This window comes from Lepisosteus platostomus, chromosome 17 (genome assembly GCF_059453375.1).
Source record: "Lepisosteus platostomus isolate fLepPlt1 chromosome 17, fLepPlt1.hap1, whole genome shotgun sequence".
Lineage (NCBI taxonomy): Eukaryota > Metazoa > Chordata > Actinopteri > Semionotiformes > Lepisosteidae > Lepisosteus > Lepisosteus platostomus.
Window position 1 is genome coordinate 17,067,946 of NC_142627.1, and position 24,316 is coordinate 17,092,261.

Here is a 24,316-nt window from a genome sequence, read left to right on the forward strand (position 1 = left end):
AATCCTATATGTAATGCAGTCAGCTATTGCCAGTAGAAAAACAGCATTAGTGTTATAGCAAGATTCCTTAAATTAGATCCACATACTGCACAAGCATTTTCACTGTCAAGAGGAAGTCAGAGTAAAGGAACAGTTTATCACATCTAAAAGATCTTTTAGTGTTGATATACATTTTTGTGAGCATCCTTCAGAGATACTGAGTTTGTTAATTGAGATCTCCATCTGTACCAAAAAATAGTTTCAGTTTCTTGCATGATTTTAGGTACAAAAAACATCCTGCACTAAGCATTTCAAACAGAATACTGATACCATTTAAGATCATTTTATTTATACCAATTACATACGTAATGACTCACTGAATGGACACAATTGACATGACTGCCAAAGAAGTAAAACCTTTCACTGACTAAAGACATTGTAATGTCTAAAACACAGAACCCTCTAGACGTTTGGCTTTTTGGTAGATAAACATAACTGCATTCGGACTACAGAAAATACAATGCTCATAAACTCAACAAAACAAACATTCAACCTTTTAATCTTTTTCACATTACAAAATTAAAAATCAACTCTTTTTTTAAAAAAAGTGCACAGAACAATGAATAGTTACTTTCATCAGGAGTGGAGTGTATGATAACCCTTCACATCCAATGCTAATTCCTATGGTGTACAATTTCTATGGCAAACACGAGTCAGTCCATATAATGTTTTACACATATACTGTTACAGTGAATAATTCCCAACATTCTCAAGATGTTATGAGAGTAATTTAAATGTATTATTTAAGAACATGTCAGACTCAGAGCCGTTAGTGGGCTTGCTAAGTGTGCAGTTTTGTTCCAAACTCTTCTCAGAGTAGTGCAGAGGAATAGCTGACTATGGACAGGATAGGGCTGCTGAGCAAGGGGAGGCAACATCTAAGCAGAAATTGTCATCACACAGGAAATTGCTCTCTCCTTCTGTGACCAAATGGTTTAATATTTGATTAAAATGGATTTTCATCATGAAGCAACCACCTTCAAAAGCTATGGCCTTAAGTTCAAGAATGAATCCATCTATACCGAAATTCAGAAAAGAATAAGAGTGCATCCCTTTTAAAGTATGTGAAAGGCAACTTGCGTTTTGGTCTTGCTACTTAGTGATAAAAAAAGGAACAGAGGATATAAAAGTGTCAGAAGGTTACAACTGCCCGCCAGGCTCACTGCAGAACTTCTTTAATTGTAAAACTGTAATTGTAAAATGTCCAAATACATGTATAAAAGCTAAACATTTTCTGAGCAAGTCTCAGAGTTCTAAGTTATAGCAATTTATAATATTTAATTCTGGGCAGTTTAACTTATAACACAGCTCTGTTGTCTGAGACATTTGTTTGGGTTTTTTGGGCCTTAAGACTTCATCTTTGTAGTCTTCAATGTGTGACATACTGTACCACTGGCTTCTCCACCCTGGGCTTCTCATATAAAAATGTTTAGATTAAAACCTAATCTCATAAAAACAAACCTTATGTAGAATAAGGAGAAAATGGATTAGCCTTTACCAGCCATTCAGAAACTCAAGACTCCTACACCCCCCTGTGCCACAGAGAACTTGAGTGTGAAAAACTGTGGTAATTTTACACCTACATAAATGAAGGAGAAACCTCTTCCAACTGGCAAAACTATTGGACTTCAAATAACTTGCTAGTAATCCCACTGAATCCATGTCCACAGTGATAAGCTATTCAAGAATTTAATGATAATAAAAACAGTAACTGTTTTGTTTTATCTTTCTCATTTAAAATATTTTTCATACACATTTTATCCCTTTCAGCTTTCATGCTAACTTCCCAGACTTAGCAGATCTTCTCCACATGCAATGTACTTTTTTTGGTCTAAAAGTGAGACCCAGTAAGTTTGGCTCTGCTGACCTAGTTCTTCCAGGCTTTGGCGCTCTGCAGTGTGTGGCTACATCCCACTGGCAAAACCCACTCTCACAGTCAGGGCAAGCTTCTCCCAGTAGCAAAGCACACATCACTGAATTCACCTCGTTGACTGAAAATCTAGCTTCCTCCAGGTCTATAAACAGCTGTAACATGTGCTAGACTCCTGATATACTTGGGAAAACAGTTTTTCCCAAAACAAAACAGCTGTATCTTCTTCCTTAGTCACTATCATAACAGCTGCTTCCTAGATGGAAGGAAGCACTTAACAAAAAGGGACTAAATATATAGAAACAGTTTACTAAGGCAGGACCCTGGCTTTCTGCTCAAATCCCTTCTGCTTTGTGTCGGTTACTGAAGAAGTTTGATCCCTGGTTCCAAGGCAGTTCCTCACTGTGCTGTTCTCTCAGCAGGAGGAGGAGGATGGTACACCATAATATCCCCCACCTTGCAGCGCAGGCTGGTCCCCCACCTCCTCCACCCTGCTCCAGTTTGTAGGTGCAGCCTGCCTTTGAACCGTCTAGCGACTCTTGTTCTTTTTGGAATTTGCCTATATGAAAAATATAGAAATTAGAAAAAAGGAGGAGAAAGACATTACTATACTAAAAATGAATCAATCAAAAAACACCTACTTTATAAACATTTAATTGTAGAATGCATTTGGATTTAACTTCTTCCCCTTATTTATACCTAGCAAAAGCTTTTCATATTTAGAATATGTGTATACATTTTCTCCTTGCATTTCAAGAAACTTTGAGATGGACATATTTTAGAAACAGCTTTATCAAAAAGATTAGAATCAAACATATCAAAAATAGACATATGTGTTTTTGGGTAGATGTAGACACAAGTTTAGTTTCCTACATTGTATAATAGTATTGCATTTGGTATTTAAAAGAATGTATTGCCCCTGCCACAAAACACCCCTTAGGCCTTTCAATCATGAAGAATATAAAAACTACTTTGAAGCTTTGAATGTAGTTAGAGGTGTGTGAAAAGGCAAGATCAAAAGAGATAGTTTATAAAAGCTCACTTCAAACGCATACAAAATTCTCTCTCTGATTTTGGCATCATTTGCTTCATTCCCTCCCCAAATTTGATCAAGTGACCAACCTGAATTAATCTCCCAGCAACAAGCAGGTTTTATACAGTAAGAGTCCAACATGGGTCTACACAAATTGTCCAAAAGACCTCACCCATGCACAGAATTCTGAACCACTCCTGTACCTGTGCTGTGTCTACTGGCTCCCACATGCTGTAGACTTTGATCTTTGGATTTAATACACCACTTGTTTCCAGCTGCCCTTGTATAAACAGAAAAGGTTAACTGCTTCCCTGGGGTTTGAACAGGTGCTTTTCACATCAGCTTGCTTCCTGATACCTCATGCTTTCAGGCAGTAGAGTGCTACAGCTCTGTCAGCTTCCATGAGTTATAAAAGGGACTTCCAGTCCAGTGACTAAAACAATCTGTTTTCCTGAACTGCTGCTATCATCTGCACTTCTGGCAAGGGATCACTATATTTCCACTTGTGTTTCTCATCTAGTTAAAGCTTCTACTTATAAACAAGAAAGGAAGACAGCAATGAAAATACAGTCATTACCAGACAAGTTATCTAATAGCACATTTTTACAGAAGAATGTCTTTAAGGTGGATTTGAAACATATCTCTTCTTGAGAGGCATTTAATACAACAGTTCAGTAACAGTTACTTCTCTAAACATTAACCACAGGTCAGTCCATCAACACGGCACATGAATGAGGACAAGGTTTAAAGAAGAAGGCTTCAGCTTTCTGGTCAACTGGCAATCTTTCCATGCCAAAGGCCATCTGTACAGATTACATCTAAATGTCATGGGCACCAGTTGTCTCAGCACAAAAGATTGAAATCCAGAAACATTTAAACTAGAATGGAAGGGGACAAAATAAAAAAAAACACACTAGGAAGTTACATGGGTAGCAAAGACAAAGGAAGAACAACAGGGGAAAAAAAAAGGACCAATTAATTAAGTGCTTATATTTCAACGCTAGGAGTATTAGAAACAGATAATGGGAAGAAGATACCACATTAGCAGTGATTTATGACATTACTGAAATGAAAGACACCTGAAATGGAGATGGATGCAATATTGGTTGATTAGTGCACTGTTCCAGAGACACAAGAAAGAAGGAGGAGGTGTACCCCTATATAGCACAGAAACTAAAGGCAAAGGAATAAAAAAACTCTGAATCACTCTCATTAAAAACATTCCAAAGGTATAGTGTAAGGAGTGTGCTGTAGACCACCAAATGCAGATGTTGATTACAATTCAACACTGTACAATTATTGTAATTATTGTACACTGTACAAAATTAAGAATGTATACAAAGGATGCAATACAAAGCTAGCTTCAGTGTTCCCCACAAAACGTTGTTGAATTAGTTACTATCTACTACTAGGGGCTAGACAGGCTGACTAACCTCTTCTCATTTGTAACTGTTCTGATATTCTTACCTTTATAAGAAAGAATAATAAGTCTCACTACTTCAAGGAAAAAGAAGCATTGGACTTTCCGAGCCATTACAGGGCAGATCTTTAAAGTAAAATCAGCTGTATAATTGAAGATTTATTTTTAAAAAGTAACAGAGCTGAATGTTCCAAAGCCTTACAGTAGCATGGGTTGATAATCGAGTCCTTGTTACAGGGCTCTATTAATTCAATAATTTCAATAATAATTAATAATAATATTAATTCAATGTACTCCTGGTACTGTAAAGTTGATAACACACTTCATTTATTCACTGTATGAAATGAAGTGGGGCACGTCATGCTCTTCTTTCTGGACCTGTTTTCAGGGGTGCCTGTGCTTCACTCTACGCACCTTGCTTCCCAGTTTTAGAGTGTCGATCTCCTCCCTCTGTTTGCTCAGGGTCTCATTCATGCTGCACAAGTGATCACTCATCATGCTCAGCTGATCCTCATAGCTCCTCTTGGTGGTAGTCAGCTCATCCTGCAAGAGTGTTCACAAACTGAGTGCCAGCTTTTTACTGCTGTCACTACTTGCAACAGTATAAAGATGCCATGATTCGGAGAAATACAGGCTGTCCTCTGTTTTCATTATATTGTAGTATAACACATCTGATGTCACATTAGCTAATTCAGAAGCATAACAAACTCATCTGGTCTTATTTTAATTAACTGACATTTGTTTTCTCATAATACTAGCATTACATTATTGTTTTTTACAAAACTGAGGATACATGAGGGCTATAACAGAGCAGGGCAGCTTGAGTATGAAAAGATCAAGAAGCAGGTTTGCAAATTTTAGAAAATTTCCCTTTGTAATGTGGACAAGTATTCCAGAGCTCAAACACAGTAGGAAAGTCTACTGTTACATTGGTATGCGGAAACCGAATGAAGCCAGCATTTCTGACCTTCTAATCTCCCCACTAAGAGAGATTCCTGGCATCTTTCCCAGCATGCCTGTCAAGCTCCTCTTTAACAGAACAAAAAGACGAGATACCACTTTATGGAGTTTTGGAAAAACAAACCACAAAATCTTCTCTTCCAAGCTGCGAACCTTTTTTTAAAACCCGACTTTTAACAAAAATAAACGCCACAAGAGGTTATAGAAGTGCAGGACCAGATATTTCCCATTTGTTGGACAGGGCATGCCCCAGAGGACCCCACACAACAAGCGATGAAGAATTCCCCCTTTTGAAGATTTTTTATAAGGCTTTTTCCCAAGGTGTTAAATAAAGTTTCGTGTTTTTTAAAAACTTTCCTATGCTTGTCACTGTTTTTGCTGGGTTTAATGTATCAGGTTTAAAGTACCATTGATTCAACAATATCATCTTTCGTTTCAAAAGGATTCCTGCTGTGGCTGTTATTTCACGGGTTATAAATTCAGTCTGTCACACTGTTTAGTCACACTGGGTCAGTGCAACAAAGCTCACAACTCCACATTGTCCACAGGGCCTCAGTTAACTCATAGAGCGTTTACAATTTGTTCAAAGTGCAAATAAGACCTAGATTCTCTTCTTGCCATGTGGAACATTGTCAGTGTAAATGCAGAACCACAAAAGATGGTGTAAATAAAAAATTACTGTTACAGTAATGTTCTGTGATTCATGTTTGCCAATTTTTATCACCATACCTGTAAACGACTGATATTCTGATTGGCCATTTTCACCTCCTCTGTCATCGTTTCTCTAGATTTCTCAGCCAGTGCCAGTCGCTTAGCCAGTGCTCGGCACTGTGAAGGAAAAACAGGAGAGATGTACAAACCTCAATTCCTTCCAAGACATTCTCCATATTCCAACAAAAATCCATAATGTTGGCAAAGCAAAGTTCAGATAGTGTTGAGGAATTTGTTCTCCACGTGGGAAGTGTCTAAAGTAAGTGATCCCTTCCTTACTTCCATCTGGCATCACTTCTATTTCCGACACAGTGAGTAAGAAACAGTCAGACAATGACTCCAGTGATGCAATGCATACAAACAGACCATGTGTTTCCCAGCAACAAAGCCAACAGACTCTCCGGGTATGGACATATATATAAATCCTTACGTACTGATGCCTGAACAGTGACCTTCCCAGAATACTGCAGATGCTAAACTGAACCTTCCCCTGCTTACTAACTTACAGTGAAACTCTGGAGACAATTAAAACTGATCTTTTAAAGAGAACTGACAACACAATGACACATCTGGATGCACAATCCCCAAAGTTCTTCCCATCAGCACATCCTCAGGTTTCCCCACTTTCCATTCTTCTCTTGGAGAGGGGCTTAAGGAAAGAATCTGAGTCTGAACAGGGGGGTGAAGATCTTAAGTACTGACCTCAGCATGGAAATGGACAGCCTTGCTATCAGCCACTTGCAGCTGCGCAGTGAGATCAGCCACGCGGCTCATGTAGTGACTCTTGATGAGCTGCTCCCGGGATTGCTCGTCACCTGCCTGCATACACAGTACAGAGGTGTGTTTGTCAGTCACATACATTGTATAGCCCTCCAAACAGCTCCCATGGTGACTGGATAGTGCACATGATCACAGCTGAGTTTGAGTGCACTTGCCTTGTTAAACAATTTAAAATAGATTTGTTCCCAATGTGACACCGAATCACACAGGATAAGATCAAACTGCTCTGAAACAAGAACACAAGGTTCCAGCCTGGCTGCCTGATGCTACTGTATGTACCTTCACATGCACAATGATTCTCTACCATAAAACACCTCATGTTTACATGCACCTGACACTGACCATTGTGGGTCATTACACTAGATAACAGGTGTGAATAAAACATTAATAATGAGGAGTTAGAAAGGGCATGAATAAGAAGCCATGTAAAAAAAAAATCAAGTGAATAAAGAATGACCTAAGCAAGCTGACACACATCTGTTGCATAACCCACTGCTTATCCCTTCGGGCATGTGATTAGGAAGAGCACACTGCTGTTTGACTTATGTCAGCTCAATCACATTAGAAGGCAGATTCATTGCCAGCAGGGTGGGTTAAGAAAGGATTTAATGTGCCTGTCAAAAGTTAAACAGATGATTAAGAAAATATTTTGATATTAATAACTATAAGTTAGTATTCTCCTAAAGACAAAACTACCTACAGTAACTGTAATGATAGTAGATGCAAAATCCTGGATGAAAACAGACATTTGAAAAAATCTAAGTTTTTATTGTTTCAAGGTGAACATAGTAAAATTATGCATCCACAGATAAGAGAGAAAACATTTATGAAATCTAAATCACACTGACAAAATAATGAAAGCATGCTTTTTACCATTTTACAGGTGGGGTATTGTTATCAAATCCCCAAATCATTTGGTTTTATTACAATATTTATTACCTGTTACTGAGCTTACTTTGGGTGCATCTCCTTTAACATAATCATTAGACTAGTGGAAAACAACAAGAAGAAAAGTCTAGTTGCAGTAATTATTAAACTGACTTACTTCTTCACTAATCTGTGTTGTAGTCAACATGCCCATCTAAAAATAAGGGGGAGAAAGGGTGTGAAGATTTAATACAAAAACAAACTTTATGTTATGGCTCTAAGATTAAAAATGACAAAACAAGCAATCAATTATAGACTAGCATTTGCTTGCTTCACTTTATAATTTAAGAACTACTAACCCCAGTTGACAAACTAAAGCATTCCTTTATGGTTTGTAAGTAAGAAAATAAATTACTACACATTTTCCCCTTACTTAGCTTTCACTGTTTCACTATAGAATTTGGGTTCTAGTCAGTCAGCAGTTTCGTACAAGATAGTGAGCTACTGAAAAGTTAAAGCTATTTTATTCATCTTCCTATTATAGAACATGTCCTGCGACACCATAAAACTTTCTCTTTTCTACTAGTAAACAGATCAATATCGTTTAGCTCAACTTTGTACATCTGACAAGATCTAACATTTTCTTAGAAATCTGTACATTCCCATTATGTGTGGGGTTGCTCATATTAAGTTGTCAGGACTCGCCAAATTAAAGCACTAAAAAGCTGAGGATGACAGAAGGCAGGGCAGCATTCGTCTCTAACCAGGCTAGTGGTGAGTACAGGCTCCTTTGGGTCACACTCCACAGACTCCGCCCCCTCCTGGCCGGGCCTGGGAGCAGCAGGGCTGGACTGGGCGGCTGAGGGCAGCTGTCCAGCTAGGGCCATGCTCAGCTGCCTCTCCAGGTCAGCAATGCGCTGGGTCTCCTTCTCCAGTTTGATGCGGCTGAGCTGGGCCTCCAGAAGCCAGTGCTCCTTCTCCTGCTCCAGCCGAGCGATCTTCTCCTGGCTCTGCTGGACCTGACAGGAGCACCCCCACCAGTCAGCAAACACCTAGGAGCTGTAGCCTTTCAACACGAGGGATGAATTCTCCAGCAGCACGTTTCAGTTTTCTTGTTATGGTACATAATACGGAAGCTTGCAGGCAGATTTCATAGGAGGCAAGAGCAACCATAAAGCAAATCTCCTACAAATACATTTGGTAGTATAAAGACAAACATCTAATGCAAAGTTCATATCAGAAGGAGAAATAAAAGAGATAGAAATACATTTTCTTTCTTTCAGGATTAGCCAGGAGCTTTTTAGTATCAGTGAGAGAAAGTAAAATCCAGGACCCTGGGTGTGTGTCGGACTCAACTGCACAACTTGAAAACGAGAAGCAAGCACTGGAGTTACTGTAGGTTGGGTGTACCCCCAAAATGTCTTGGCAGGAGCAGGAAGCAATGAAGGGAAGCAAGAAGGGGTACCTGCTGTGTGAGGCCTTCCCGACTCTCCGTGGAGCTGGTTAGCACTCTGCGGTTGGACAGTGCCTCCAAGTAGGGTACAGACTCTGGCCTTGGCTAGCGCCCCAGAACAAACAACAACAGAGGGGGGGTAATGAGTCAAGGATAAACTGTTATTCAGCAGAAGACAGGATATCTTTTTACATTCTTATGTACTTCAATTATTGCTGATAATGTGTACCTAAAGATGAGATTCACTTAGGGACACAGCACTTAGACTTGTCACACTTCCTCAGTCGATTTAATGCCAACACTTTGCTGTAAGCCAGAAACACTAAGTAGGTTAATAAAGAAAGTCTTATCTCGCCTTAACACACCCCCAGTCCAACTAATGAGCTCTAAGTGTTTTAAGCAGAAGCCCAGCTGGGATGCAGGCGGACAGGCTGACTGACCTTCCTGAGCCTGAGGATGTAGGCTGCAGCTCTCCTCTTGTTCTGCAGCATGCACTCTGCCTGGAGAGGGTTCAGCAGCCCGAGGCCGCCCCTCGGCCCGTACCCTGCCGAGGCCGTGAAGAAGTCCAGGTTGTTGCTGAAAAATGTGGCAATCTAAATAAACCAAAAGAAAAACAGCACATTTTGTTTCTGCCACAATCTGGTTGCAAATAGAGAAAGAAAACAGTAATTCAGCTAGATTCATTCTATCTAGAGCTACTATACCGCTCAGCCCATATTTCTGCACAGTGAGAAGTTCAAAATCTCTTCCTTTTCAGACTCAAGTTGTTTATCTTTTTTTACACACTACATTTTTGCACAGTTCTATCGCAAAATCATGATTCATCAAAAAAGAAAATGGCAGGTTCAGTACTTCAATATAACAATGTGCTCGTTTGCATGCTTAATTTCATACACTGAGCAGGTGATTGGGAACTGACTTGTACAGCTCAACTATACAAACATAGAATTAACTAGCCTGCAGCTACTGTATATCACCCTGTAACTCACAACTGGCAGCCCACTGAAGCTCAGCAGGTGTGAGCCTCGTCAGTGTCTGGATGGGAGACCTCCTGGGAAAGCTAAGGTTGCTGCTGGAAGAGGTGTTAGTGGGGCCAGTAGGGACTGCCATCCTTCGGATGAGACATAAAACCGAGGACCTGACTATCAGTGGTCATTAAAAATTCCTGGGTGTTTCATGAAAAAAGTAGTGGTGTTACCCTGGCATCCTGGACAAATTTCCCCCTGGCCTATACCAATCATGGCCTCCTAATAATCCCCATGCACATCAAGAGATAGCTACACTGGATGCAGGATACTGGTTCATAGTACAGTACTCCAGTTAATATAGCTCAGCTATTGGGTTGGCAGTACATTGTTGGAAGTCACTGGCTTTTGACACATTCCTGGACTTTAGACCTTCCTTGCACAGGACTGTGCACAGCCTATTCCAGTTACCTTTCCTGTGCTGTTGGTGAGGGAACCGAGGGAGGACAGGATGCATTCGTTTGTTGTCCTGAGTTTTTGTGTTACAGTTGGGAGATCCTGTTCCAAAGTGGCTTTCTGACTGTAGTGCTTGGAAACATCTGAGAGAGAGGAGTTGAGGAGTTACAGAGAGCTACGAAACTCACACACAGTGCTCTCTCAAGCACCTCAATAAAAAAAAGAAGTTGTGGTCCCCTTATCAATTGCTTGTCACACAAGGTTCATCTAAGGATACTTTAAAAAGCATGTATTTTTATTTTATTTTATATGGAAATTAGACTCTAAACTGTACGTCTTGGCTCCTCTGCTTTTTTAATCTCCGTCTAAACATAATTAATCGTGTTCTGCAGTGGCAGTATTCGATGCCACTTCAAACAAATAAGTTTAGAACACTTCCCAAGCATTTCAGTAGAACCTAATAAGGGAATGTTATTCTGCATGGTTATAATCCTTTTCAGCCTTCATTATGTATCCTACTGTGCTATAACTTTGCTACTCAGGAGCACAGGCCTAAGCAAAGCTGTTGGCTTGTTTACCAAGAATACCACTCGATCCCTTAAAAAGGTAAGCTTGGCAAACAATTCTCTACACCGCAAGATGTCAAGTATCTAAAGTAACTAGGTTTAATAAATAAAGTTAAAAGATGGCCCACATCTTACTGGCAAAAAAAAGAAGGTATGGACCAAGCCCCCTGACAGCTTCCAGTCAACAGAAAACAAAACTGTCATATTAACACCCTGCTAAACAAGATACCTATTGCAGCAAGAAAAAAAAACTCTTCACATCTGTAGATCATTGCAGCCAGGCAGAACTATAGTCTAATGAGTGATTTATTTGTTGCTTGTAGTTTTTTTTAAATAAATTTTGAATTAAACATACTGTACTAATTGTCATGACCTCCTCCTTTGTAAAAGGTTCCAGGACACCAAAGTTACCCAAACAGCATTCAAATGTCAAGAATAAAATAAGAAATGAAACTGCAGGCTTGTCCTGCTGCATTGTTCTTTTGGGAACTATCAATTTTTGTTACCACAAAGCATACGAATGATTTAGAGAAGACATCCAGACTATGGGGTGAAAAAAAAGTGAAATGTGCATCTTTGCATCTCTGCCTTTGCCATGTGAGAGGGCACACTTACCTTTCATTGCATCCTGCAGGCCATGGAGACATGCAGCTAACTGAGTAAACACAGCACTGAAGCTACTTGGAGGGAGAGCCTCTGGTTTTGTACCTGTGAACACACTGTACATGTTGTAATATGGCCACACTCTGGTCTACACAAACACTCAGACAACTAGCAAGCAGAACATAACAGAACATAATATGCAAGATCCCTATTAATTATAAGATAAGAGAGATAAGATAAGATCACTTTATTAGCCATATACAATTTCTTGAATTAGGAATTCGCCTTTTCGCATACCCCAGCTTGCTCTCCAAGAGACACACAGACAGGAAGAGAAGCTCGGGGTCAAAGCGCAGGGTGAGCCATTGTACAGGGCCCCTGGAGCAGTTGGTGTTAAGGCCTTGCTCAGGGGCCCAACGGAGTAGGATTCCTCTGCCAGCGGAGAGATACGAACAAGCAACCTTCCAGCCACAGGCACAGATCCTGAGCCACAGAGCCACCGCTCCACCCCAATTCACTCTAATTTCACATTCCATTAGTAAAAACAATGCTGAAACTTCTAGTAATTTAAAAACCCTTGTTGCTAAGGATGTGAGGACTACTTTCAATGTCATTCACCTTTAGTGACCTTGTCCATGCTTGCATTAAGCTGTGTCAGAGCAGGAAGTGTCCCCTAGTGATAAGATATGGTAACAGACAAATTTTGCCAAAGAACAGACACTGTGGAAGAGTCCGCTCTCCTTATTTGAAACAACAGTGCTGGCCACTCACTTGGTAAAGACAGAAGACTAATATAATTCTGCAGCTTTTCAAAGACTGATGTCATCTTTCTCATGTCGTCCTGCAGCTCCTTGTTCTTCGATGTTAGAGAGGAGGTGCAAAGAGGAGATTCACACTCCTCCTCCAGACTGTACAGACACAAAGAAAAACCATCATGTTCAGGAACTCACACACAGCTGAGGAAGCCTCCTAACAATGAACAATCTTTAAAGATTTATTGCATTTAGCTCTGATAACGTTATTCTCAAACAACAACTGTATGAAGACAGGTGATCAAACAACTTTGTAGAAAAAAGTTGAATAACATTTTACATTTTCTGATAGTCCAGTAAAATGAGGGGAAACTAAACAATGCCTAGACACAGAAAATTACTTTCTAAATGTGCAGTGTCCACTGTCCACTGTCCTTGCTTTTCAATGATAAACTACTCTCATCCTACTGGTGAGACGTTTAATAAATGTGAACAGCAATAAGTTACATAGCTGTCTTTTATAAAGACCTATTAAAAGTCAACGGAAATGAGCAATAAAAAAAATTACAGTACAAACAACTAATGTGATAGAAGACTCTAAGCACGGAAATCTGTCTTTTTAGAAAAGCAATCATAAAGACCTTTTCAACTGGTATGGAAGTATCTTCTGCAGAAATCGGGTATAGGAGGTGAAATGGTCAGAAAAGTCTTTAAGTTTCACAGTTGTTTCCTAAAAATAAATAAGACTGCATTGTCAGTTATTCATTCCAATAAACCACTTGTAGCATGAGAGAACACAGGGCTGTGACAGAGCAGGGAAGTGTTACATACCAGCGTGGTGACGGTCTCCTCTGTGATGCTGTCGAACAGTTGCTGCAGTCCGTCCTCTAGGGGGCGCACATAACCTGCATTCTCGTGCAGGTACTGAGAGAACTGCCAAAGAAACCACAGGCAGCTTTGTCAGGAGCTCCATTGAAAGCAGAAATTTTAACAAAGCAGAGAAAACATGGAAGTTTTTATTTTGAGCTGAGGACCAGAATTTTATACATGGTCAATGCATATCTTCACGGATTCAGAACTTCAAAAAAAAGGTACTTCAGAAAGGTAAGGCAAAAAAAGTGTTTCAGATACAACATTCATCAAGATATTTCAGACTACAGAGGACAATGCTTCAAAGGAACACCTTGTGTAACTTGTACATGTATTTTTCACTATTTCCAAGTGATTTAACTACATACATCTACATGCACGGAAACATTTCAGTTGTACTCGGTATCCCACAACCACGCTCGGCAGGGATTCTCCCTGTTCAGCCCCTGACCCCACTTGCCTTCTGGTTGAGTGGTGAAATGGGCTCAATAGCTGAGTCCCGGGGGTAGATGTGGACCCTCTGCTCAGTGTAAGTGTGGAAATTGAGCAACGCAGCCACAAGGTCCTGGACAAATCCCAGTGCCTGGCCAGCCACATCCTGAGCCTTCAGCTGGAGAGAGGAGAGGGCAAAGGCAGTCAGCACAGGGCTCTTCTGGCTGATACCTGCACTGGACACAGCTACTGCAGATAGCACTGGCTTTAACCATGACACTGAAGCTGATTTAAATCCAGTGGAAAGTTCCATCTTTAACACATGATAAGCCATCACAAAATAGCCGTAACAAAAACCATGCCCCTTATCAGACACTGTTACAAGTCACACCAATGTACTGGGGGACTCTGATGGCCCATGTTTTTTTTCTGTATTTAAATGATACAGCAACTACCCTGAAAATAAAAAAAATATGGTAGCCTACATTGCTGTTTAGAACTTACGGGTTCCATCTATAATAACTGTTTTAAAACACCTGTTATTATGTCACACTGCCAATGTGCCAAATAAGTATCATCAGCGCAGCCTTCAGATATGCATTTTGATTGACATCAAAGATGCAAATGAGCTCTTGCTCAGTCAAGAATCAGGCGTGTTCATCATAAAATCCCTGTGGAAACACCTACTAGGTATTGTTAAAACATAATATTCCACCAGCGCTGTGTTAGTGAGTTTAAGGACAAAAATGAAAAGAATAAAATTGTTTTAATTTACAAATTGAATTGGGAAAGAAATCTGTGCAATTCAAATCCCTCTTTGTCTATAAAAGCCATCTCAAGGACATAAACTGACATACACACACGAATACATTTAAAGTACAATTAGACTGCCTAGAATAAAGGAAGATCAGCTTTCTTGCAATGGAGAATCCACTGCTGTCTGAAGAAGCACAGTGTGGTTCAAGAGCTACAATAAGCTTGGGAGATAGGATTCAATCAGTGGCAAGGAACAAACAGTGCATTACTAAATATATAGTACGTGTACTTATATTAACACACACGGTGAACATGCAGTGGTGATGTAAAACACCATTTATTAAATTGCTATTATTTTAGAGAGTTCACAACCCATCCCTCAGTTAAAAAAAGAAAATGAGATTCTGAGCATGACAAAAATACTCTTTGTGTTACATTCAAGAATGTTTATGACTTCTGAATTCGTATTGTAGTTCATGCAACAGCATGTTCTTATAATATTAAACATCTTGTTCGGGATAGTAAACGTTAATTACAACGTTTCAAAAACTGCTTGTTTTTGGTACTCAGAGCATACGTACAACGTAAATATTTAACGTTGAATGTATATTCCTTTTCTTTCAAATTGGAACTAAAGTCCATGCTACGGTGAGCTCTCATTACACAACTACTTTGAAACATTACATTTAAGCACAACTGCATTGTGTTTCCAAAGTTTTAATGATACAGCTTATTTTACTTTGAATTAAGTGCATGGTTACTTTAACAATTTATACAACTTACTTTTTTATGTCTAGAGAAATGTGTTGTCCTTAGTCATTTACAGTAGCAACTTCCCCAACCCTCCAATACACTAAAGTCTTTTCTCTGCTTTGACACATAGCTAAGCCACACCTTCATGCATACACTTCACAGAGCGGATTTGCTTGACCTCACAATAACAGCTGCCTTCCGACACATGGCAATTCTCTGAATTGTGAAACCATCTGACTAATCAAATAAACCCAACCACAGAGAAAAGAGAAATAAAAATATAGCATAGCTGGAACTAAATTTGCTTTTAATTTAGAGTAACTAGCAATTCCTTATTCACTCCAAGAAATAAAAAGGTGGCATTTAGCACTTTTTAGTACAAAGTACTACTGCTACATCAGAAGTTTTCCCAGAACACATTTTATGGTCGCACACATACATATAAATTAAGTGTGGGGAGAACACTGAAGTCATTATGAAAAAACTACAACCATTACCAAGCAGGAAATGAAAGCAGGCTGCTTACCTGATGTCTTCGATTGTGAGGGGGAACGTTCAATGTGTTATAGTGGGCATGCCCTTGGGCAAAGACAAAAGGAAAAATAACGTCATTCCAAAATCAGGAATATTTAAAAAAATATTTTCAATAACCTTGTCAATGACTGTTTAAAAAGAATCACCCAACCAAAAGAGAATCCTGCCCTACAAATACATCTGTAAGATGCATTTTATTTTCAACTTAATTATTACTAATTCAAACTGCAAGAGATGATTGAAGGGCCGTACTTAGATATAAATGCTGTATGTGTATGTAGTTGAAATCAACAAAAAATGTTGAAGAGTTTGGAAATCAAATCTCTGTTTTGGAGAACAGACAAAGCACTGATCAAATTCTGAATTCTAAAAGAACAATGTACATTAAGTGTTCGGATAAGTGATGCAGAAATAAGGACATCAGCATCTTATGTCAATTCACTTTTATTACATCCGGAAAGCTGGCTTCGTATTTATAGACACGTTGCTCAACAAGGTCTACCAATATAATTTTGGTTCCTATGCAGTAACCCACAGCCCCTTTCACTAATGGAAGGTAAAGTTACTGTATCAACCCACCCAATACAGCTACAGTTTGACACTGTGCATGTGTCTGATACCAGAAGGCATTACCTTTTCATTAAACAAAAACCGAATTACAAAAACATGTCTTCCATTCTAATAATGTCAGGGATATATTTTTACTCTTATCTTTTACTCTCTCTTTAAGAAAATCAAAATTTGCTACATTAGAAAACAAAAAGCTGAGCAGTGTAGCTGTGTGCAAATGTTACTCACTAGTGTCATTGAAGGGCACTTTTTCCTTAATGATGTTGGTGGTGTGCTCCAGCTGACTGCTCAGCTCAGTCTGGAACTTCCTCAGCTGCTGCTGGCTGTTGGCAGAGACAGCACAGTGTAGGCAGACCCTTTGTATCAACATGTAAACTCACTTTAGGAACAATTCACATTTAAGTAGTATTTCAATGACAGGCTTCAACACGAGTCTTTCCACTGTAGTAAAACAGCCTAAAATACTGACTTTCCAAACTCCCTGCACGCGAGCACTAAGCTGTTCTATTTTAAGATCAAGAGCTTTCAGTCTCCTTATAAATCTGTTGAAACCCAAACTTTATTCAAATACATTGATCTTTTTTTATTTGCTATTAAACTAGGCTGCAATAAATCTCTCATCAGGTCTAGTAACACTCAAGAGGTCCTGACATGTTCTGATCTCACTACAAAGCTGAGACACCTGCAGCACTTTAGCAACTCTACCAACACCTGCTCCATGCAACTGCTAGATGTTTAATGAAACTACTAAAAAAAACTGTTCCACAGGATTTCAGGCACTATTACTCCACTGCAGCACACAATTCCACATTATATTGTAACAGATTATAACTTTCCCATCCTGTGATTGTCTTGTCTTCTGTTCTGGGGGGAAAAAAAAGAAAAGAAAAATGCGTTTTGTTTACCATTCTTCAGTTCGGAGTCTGCATTCCTTTGCCTCTCTTTCCAAGGTCTGGGATTTTACCTGTAATAAATTAAAAAAAAAGAAGAATCATCTAATCCTTTTCAGTCACTATTAGCTGAAAAATGTTCCCAAGGCAGAAGAAAAGTTACATAATGCTGAGGTGCTCAGAATGCATCTCCTAATACCTTAATCCAGAACATACATTAAAATCCAGGATCCCATCTGAGTGGTAACGCACAGATGGAAGGGTGACAGACAAAGGGTGTGTCAGTGGTGTAATTACTGCTTTACTGCGACTCATTGATTCATGTATTAATAGGAAAGTGGATCCTAGATCCATATTTACTGCCTTCAGTCGACTCCTAATGGTTCAGGCAGGCCTGCTGAATTCCCAGCCCTAGCCCTAGTCTCTTGGGAAAATTGAGAAAACAGCAGGTGGTTTTTTTTGTGTGTATCTGCAGGACTCACTTCCAGCTTGGCCTTGTCATTCTGCAGCTTCTCGATAGTCTCCATGTACTTCTGCGTCAGTCCGTCCACAACCGCCTGGTGCTGCGCCGCGTCCCGCTCCAGGACCTCCAGCTGCTCCCTCAGCTGGGCTTCCCTGTGCCGGTGCTGCTCGTCCGCCTCAAAGAACTGCAACACAGAGAGGCCGCGGCTCACTCCCGCGCCCTGCTGGCAGCTCCCCCCCAGCGGGCGCGGCGCTCACCTGGATGTGCAGCCGCTCGTTCTCTTCGATCTTCTTCTGCAGGTCCTCGTCGAACACGCTGGGGTGCTGCAGGGCATGCTGGGAGGGAGAGTCCCCAGTCTTCTGCTGGCAGGGGGCAGACGGACAGAAAGAGCGATTTCACACCCCGGCCCCACCACACCAAACTAGCAACCAGATGGACAATGAGCCACCGGGGTCAGGAAGGCTCCAGCTGCTGGAACGTGTTCCCCAGGACGCCGAAAACAATAAGAAAAGCGGTGCGTTATCCCAGAAGCGCTCTTACTTATGATCAATTTATCCATTATAAATGTTGATATTTTCATCTTTAATATCACAGACATTAACAAAAGATATCAAATGAAAAAATTCTAATAAAGCATTCGTATAAAAACTTTCTACTTAATTAAAATCACAGCAAATAGTACTATTTCATGTAATGTAATAAATAAGTAGAATTACACCTAATCGTGCATGGGTGTAGTGATTGGTAAGGGAAGTGTAGGAGTCTGCTCACACTTCATTTACATTTGGAATCTCCTTTCTCTGAGGCCATAACAGCTCAACATTAATACATTAATGACTGCAGCTGCATAGAAACAGCCTGGTGCAGCCCAGCAGGACTGCTCCATTCTGCACTCACTCAGATTACAACCGCAATCCCAAAATTCCACTTTTATTTGGTCATAAAATATAAAGCAATATAATGTAATTTAGGACAATCCATATGCTCTCTCTATTGAACGGGCATCTACAGAAAAACATTCTGTGGGAAATAATTCTTAACTCAGGCAAAGGACTGTATTCTGCAGACTTTCCGGTTTATAAAGAGACAGCTACATCTCTTGCAAATCTACATAAATATTTATTTTAAAACACAAGCCACAATACAGATACAGATAATAATGTCACATTACACAAACTCTAAGGTTTGTACAAGTTTGTAAGGTTTTTACTTAAGAGATAAGAACAAGTCTACACTCTATGGGTAGTAAGGCTTTTTTTTTGCTATGCCCCAAAGCTGTGGAAAACCATGGCAGAAGGAATCCTTATTATTAGTACTACAAGCCTGAGAGGCTGTGAGAGCTAACTATAGTGATTCTCTGACAAAATTGATCAAATTCCATACTGCTAATATCATACTGTGACTATATTCTTGGTTAACAAAGCCCAGAATCCTGCAGTGAAGTACTCTAGTCAATTTAGAAAACTACTACTAAAACCTTAAAAGAAAACTAGAGAACTGCTCTGCCTTAATTACAGCAGTAAAGAAAGGAAAATTTAACTTCAGCTTAAAAGAATAATTCCTTTTGTTTGCAGTTACCAATACACCTGAAAAACTAAATCTGCATGGTTCAAGTAAATCAGTGAAGTAAAGTCAAAATTCAGAAGACAGTTATTATACTAGCCCACATGTAACTGCGGGCTAATCCTGTTGCTCCTTTAGCTGGTCAGTTGTGCTCTTTTGTAGCACTAAGAACTAAAGACCTGTGAAAACCACCTGCTCGGGCACCGGAGTGCCTCAGAAAGGCAATGGGCTTGCTTGGCATGCTTAGAAAAAGACCTTCGTCGATCAGATGTCACCAGTTTGAGGGTATGTATGACATCTGAGATATGCATCTATCTAATGCAAACAGCAGCACACAACAGAGTATCACGAGAGTAAAACTGGGATTACAAAACTATATCAATGGAGAAACAGCACAGCAGAAGGGCACGTTAGAGGTGTGTCAGAAACTCAGTCAAGTTTCAGGCATAGGATTCACTGCAGGACAGCTGAGTCTCAAGTCTTACCTCCAAATTGGGTGGATTTTTTAAAAGAAAAAAATAAGCAATTTTACATGTGATAAAAGAAGGAAAATATCACTCATTTGTCGTATGAATATCTCATGAGAATGTCTCGGTACAGAACAGCCTTCACATCTTGAATGGTTGTACTTCTTTTTACACACATCAATACAAACATATGTTTTATCATATGCTTCCTCCTGGGCCTAGATTTATTTGAACATTTTTCAGCCTAGAGCACCTAATGTAAGCTGCACTGTACTCTCCCAGTACTCTGCCCAGGACTGCGGTGTGTACACTGGGTGGCCACACTGCCCTCAAACCCTGCCCCCAGGGGGATGCAGCTCTACCTTACTCTTCTTGCCCCGCGCCTCGCTATTCGCCAGCTCTTCCTGCAGCAGCTCCACGCGCTTGGCCAGCTGCTGGTTTCTGAAGGTCAGGCTGTCCATCTCCTGCTCCACCTTGCGTAGGCTCTGCTCTCTCTGCTTCACCTGCTCCTGCGAGTGACACACAAGGGAAACAATACTGTCTCCTCACTATCCACAATGCGATGCAGCCTAACCCAAGAGGCACAGTACACATGGCAGGGTTGAACTCTGGGCAGGATTTCAGTCAATCGCAGGATACGCACACATGCACAAGGGGGATTTGAGAGGCACCAGTACACATGGACAGCATGAGAGAAAAACTGAAGTCCCCAGATCTGTGATCAGTCACCCGGGAGAGAAACAAAAAACAGAGTTAAGCTACAAAAGAGCAGTAATGCACCCCAGAGCAATACCGAGTACTCCTGCAGAGGCTGCCATTGTCTGTAACGCCATGGACCCTGCTGTAACAAGGGTGGCAGGCCAAGAGTGGTGATGTTATCGCCTACCTTGAAAGAGCTCGAGTTGGCCTGCTCATCCACCACTGCCTTCTTCAACACCTGGTTCTGTGCACGGAGCTGGAGGAAACAAAACTACAGTGAATCCCAGGCACACATACACACAGGCATGACATGAGTAGTTCAAGCAGATAGCTATGTCAGCATGTGTAGGCTGCAAAGGAACAAGTAAAGGTTTATTCCACACTGGAAAGAGAAGAAAAGAAACACACCCGAAGAAGGCTCCACAGCCAAAATGTTATGTTTCTTTTCATTGAATAGACTTTTACTTGCGACACTACATAAGGCTGCACTCAAACAAATGGCTCAGTGTATATGGGCAGATTTAGACATTTCAATTGTTTTCCTACAATTTATTTCTTAACCATTTAAAAGTGTAAGTCTGCTAAATTGCCTAACACCGTAAACTTCATTGTCTTTTGCAGATGATGCACATTCCTCTAGCTGTTCAAGAAACACTATCGAGGCCTCATTTGCATTAGCTCATTAACTAAGCCGTTACTTGTTAAATTTTAACAAGTAACAAGGCAAAGGTAAAATTACTGTAGCAGAAAAGCAGCACTGTATTTCATAAAATGAACAACAGATCCGTAAAGCTTTTGTGATCTGATTCACTAAATGAGATAAATTACAAGAGACTATAATGTATGTTTAGACCTAATGGTTTACTAAGGTTCAAACATGGGCTTGACTAGACTCTGGTGTTGCTTTTCTAAAACAGCAACAGTAGGCCTCCTGAGTGACAACCTCACCAGTCACGCTATGCATATAAGACTGTAAAACAGTCTTCTGGTGGACAAGTGAAGGAATGTAGACTGTCTACTTAAATTTTAAAACGTTCTGATTAAATGGATGAACTGCAGCTTTTCTGTGCTGCTCTGCCCTGTCCTAAAGAGTCCTAGCACTCTGTAACCCACTGAGCTCAGAAACTGTACACATGTGTGACTGCAGGCATTCCATCACCCAGACCTGCACGTCCTGAGTCTCCAGCCATCCTACATACATATAACACAATGCTACTGCCTGAGCACTAGGGCCAGGCAATAAACTTCATCTGAACAGAAAAAAAATCAATATCACTTTAGTTAGGGCTGGACTTGCACATTTCACCCACCTCTACTACAGATTAACTGCCTAAAAAAAGCCTAATCCTGACTATCGCCCGAATTTGGATTCCAATTGTTATATTTACAATACTATTAAGACATGTCTGTAAACAGATATAACCAAGACGTGAACTAAAATGTTATTTAAATAAGACCTACCTAATTGGGTTGGGGAAACATTTATCAAAGCGCGCATATCCACCAAGTAAAGAAAGCTCTTAAAAACAGCCACAATTCTTAAATATTCCATCACTTGGTTCTTATTTACTCTGCGAAAGTGATGTATATCCTGCACTTCTATGCATAACTTCATTAATGCAGTCTGAAGAGTGAGCCAGTAAATAAGGAAGTTTCCATTCATGCTCGGTGCATTCATTACAGCGCTTAAACTGATTTAAACTTAAAATGATTTCACGGCACCGTTAAAACGTTGAAGTAAATAAAACATCATCAGTTAACATGAAGTGGTAATGAATGTCAGCTCTATACAGAGAGATATCAAGTCACCCGACTGATCCTATACTCTCCACACCGGTAAATTAGCTGGTAAACTAAATTTTAAAGTATATACTAAACGTATGCTCACCTTTGAGTACTCCTGAGCCAGCTTTGTATATTTGGCTTGCAAATCGGTGGCCATCCTTTCCCCCTTTAAAAAGCTGAATATGAATATCAGCAGTCTAACGAGTCAATCTGCGCTTTGACAGCAGCCACTGTCACTCAGAGAATGTACGGCGATGACAGTACGTCTACCCTGCTTCTTATCGTCCTGTCACGAAACTCAGACAATGCATCTTCATAACATAATAGCGTCCAAAAAGAGTTTTAAACATTAATACCGGAATTGCCCTGCAGAATGGCGTCTCCTTTCAAGCAGGGATCGCCTCCTATGTCGCTAGGACTGTCTGCCTTCTTAAATCTCGGCTAACGAATGCAACGCGTTAATATCAATGACAGCTTTTCTTCTACTGTTTACGTTTTTCAGCGCTAAAAAGGCATTTACTAGAACTAATCACACATAAAAAAAATCCATCATCACTTGCACGATCAGGCTATCCCCAACATTCTCATACAAATTCGATCGGCACAACACTACAGGCCTCAGCTTCCGGCTTCTAGTTCAAAGTTCAACAAAACACACGTGTGAAACCACGGAAGCCCGTCAGGCTCTATAGGTGGCTAGTACGATTCTGCCCCCTAGTGGACGGGTGTGTAAAAGACAGTATTAATTTAATTCATTTCGATGTACCATTTGCTGCTTACTAATTTTACTTTCCTCGGTTTATTTTTATTTATTTAGAATAAAAAGTTGACATTGTTCTGAATCCAGCCTCATCATCAGCTGAATGCCAGTTACAAATGAGAGTAGGTCATGTGGGTTCATTGGGTTCATTTGGTTTCTGAGGAGAAGGATATCACGCCTTTTATGAACAAATTAGGACCTTTTTTAGTCACCACTAAAGTGCAGACTGTGTGACACAGCAACTATTCCATGCCAGAATCTGCACTACATAGCAGATTGGGAGGAGAAGTGAGAAATTTCTTCACCAACTGAATTAAGGGGGAACTTCAGACAAGACAGGTATTGTGCAAGCCTGGCTAGGCAGCAATTTAACCAGGGCACAGCAATCAAAATGCTAGCTCTTACAAACAGTGCTATAGAATTATTAACAACTAAGCAGTCTCTTTAATGCCTCCTCCAAAGAACTATTAGCTTGCCAATTCTGGTCCAGAGAGAAGAACACCATCTAGTGGTTCAGCAGCACCATTTATAGAAGCTATCTGGTTCACTTTACAAGATTTTCAATCCCTGTACTGATCCTTCCCAGCCTTGCTTAGCTTCCAGATTAGATCAAGCTATAGGGTGGCAATGCCACTGTACCAGCTAGTAGATTCAAGCTTCATCGATCTATTTCCTGAAGGATCTAAAATCTATACCTTTGGTACCCAATTCGAGCTGACTCTGATGTCAGTCCTTTTTTTGGTTAAGCTACCCACAAACAAAATCAATTGGTAGTGCTACTGTTCACTTTCCAATTTATTAAGGTGAAACTAAGGTGTTGTTCAAAAGCTGTTACTTACATGACCATGTCAAAGAAACTCAGGTCAAGCTCCATAGAACCAAAAAGACCGTATGACAAAAACACGTAAGCAATGGTACCTTATTCTGCTCCATTTTTAATGGACTTATCTCACATATCCATGAACCAAATCTGGAACAAGAGGCTTTTATCATATCATTATCCAATAAGACCTCTGTAGAAGACCATTCACACTTATCCCTCCAAGACTCTCACAGCAGACCTGAGACTGGCTTAGGGTGCAGAACCCAGCTAAAATACAAATCCCGCTAGTATCTCTTTCCTGCATAGATTTTCAACCCAGAGAAACAAGTTTAGTAGGATCAGTGTTAGGTAGCCCTTGTGTTTATTCGTTGCACTTGACAGTGTGCAGCGAGGGCACTGGTGAGCTGTGTGAAAAGATAATGCATACCTTTACCTGTGTGAGCCTCCGTACCCGATTGATAAATCTGGAATCAATG

At 40.2% G+C, this 24,316-nt stretch overlaps 1 protein-coding gene across 5 annotated transcripts; it reads right to left on the minus strand.

The window, feature by feature from the left end:
- Positions 1-306: 306 nt before the first annotated feature.
- Positions 307-22,898, minus strand: ppp1r21 (protein phosphatase 1, regulatory subunit 21). 5 transcript variants are annotated; one of them, XM_088609719.1, is made up of 22 exons: positions 22,361-22,898; positions 20,660-20,728; positions 20,136-20,282; positions 18,001-18,102; positions 17,763-17,927; positions 17,296-17,354; positions 16,619-16,713; positions 15,813-15,865; positions 13,806-13,955; positions 13,307-13,408; positions 13,117-13,205; positions 12,495-12,631; positions 11,736-11,828; positions 10,570-10,697; positions 9,574-9,726; positions 9,146-9,238; positions 8,445-8,699; positions 7,859-7,894; positions 6,736-6,852; positions 6,052-6,150; positions 4,777-4,905; positions 307-2,468 (listed from the first exon to the last, which is right to left on the minus strand). In XM_088609719.1, exons 1-22 carry the CDS (start codon positions 22,412-22,414, stop codon positions 2,439-2,441), a joined length of 2,355 nt encoding a protein of 784 aa, XP_088465845.1. In that variant the 5' UTR covers positions 22,415-22,898; the 3' UTR covers positions 307-2,438. The 5 variants fall into 5 exon arrangements, with proteins under 5 accessions (XP_088465845.1, XP_088465842.1, XP_088465843.1 ...); XM_088609716.1 differs by having other exon boundaries at positions 16,619-16,746; XM_088609717.1 differs by having other exon boundaries at positions 18,001-18,105.
- Between the last annotated feature and the right edge of the window lie 1,418 nt (positions 22,899-24,316).

Bases quoted from the DNA above. Each gene is read 5' to 3' on its own strand.
- ppp1r21 (XM_088609715.1), bottom strand. From the start codon at position 22,414: ATGGCCACCGATTTGCAAGCCAAATATACAAAGCTGGCTCAGGAGTAC. The intron at 20,729-22,360 runs GTGAGCATACGT...TGTTTCCTCCAG, and splicing joins TGGCTCAGGAGTACTCAAAG to CTCCGTGCACAGAACCAGGT. The intron at 11,829-12,494 runs GTGAGTGGCCAG...GTGTGTTCACAG, and splicing joins TAGTCTTCTGTCTTTACCAA to GTACAAAACCAGAGGCTCTC.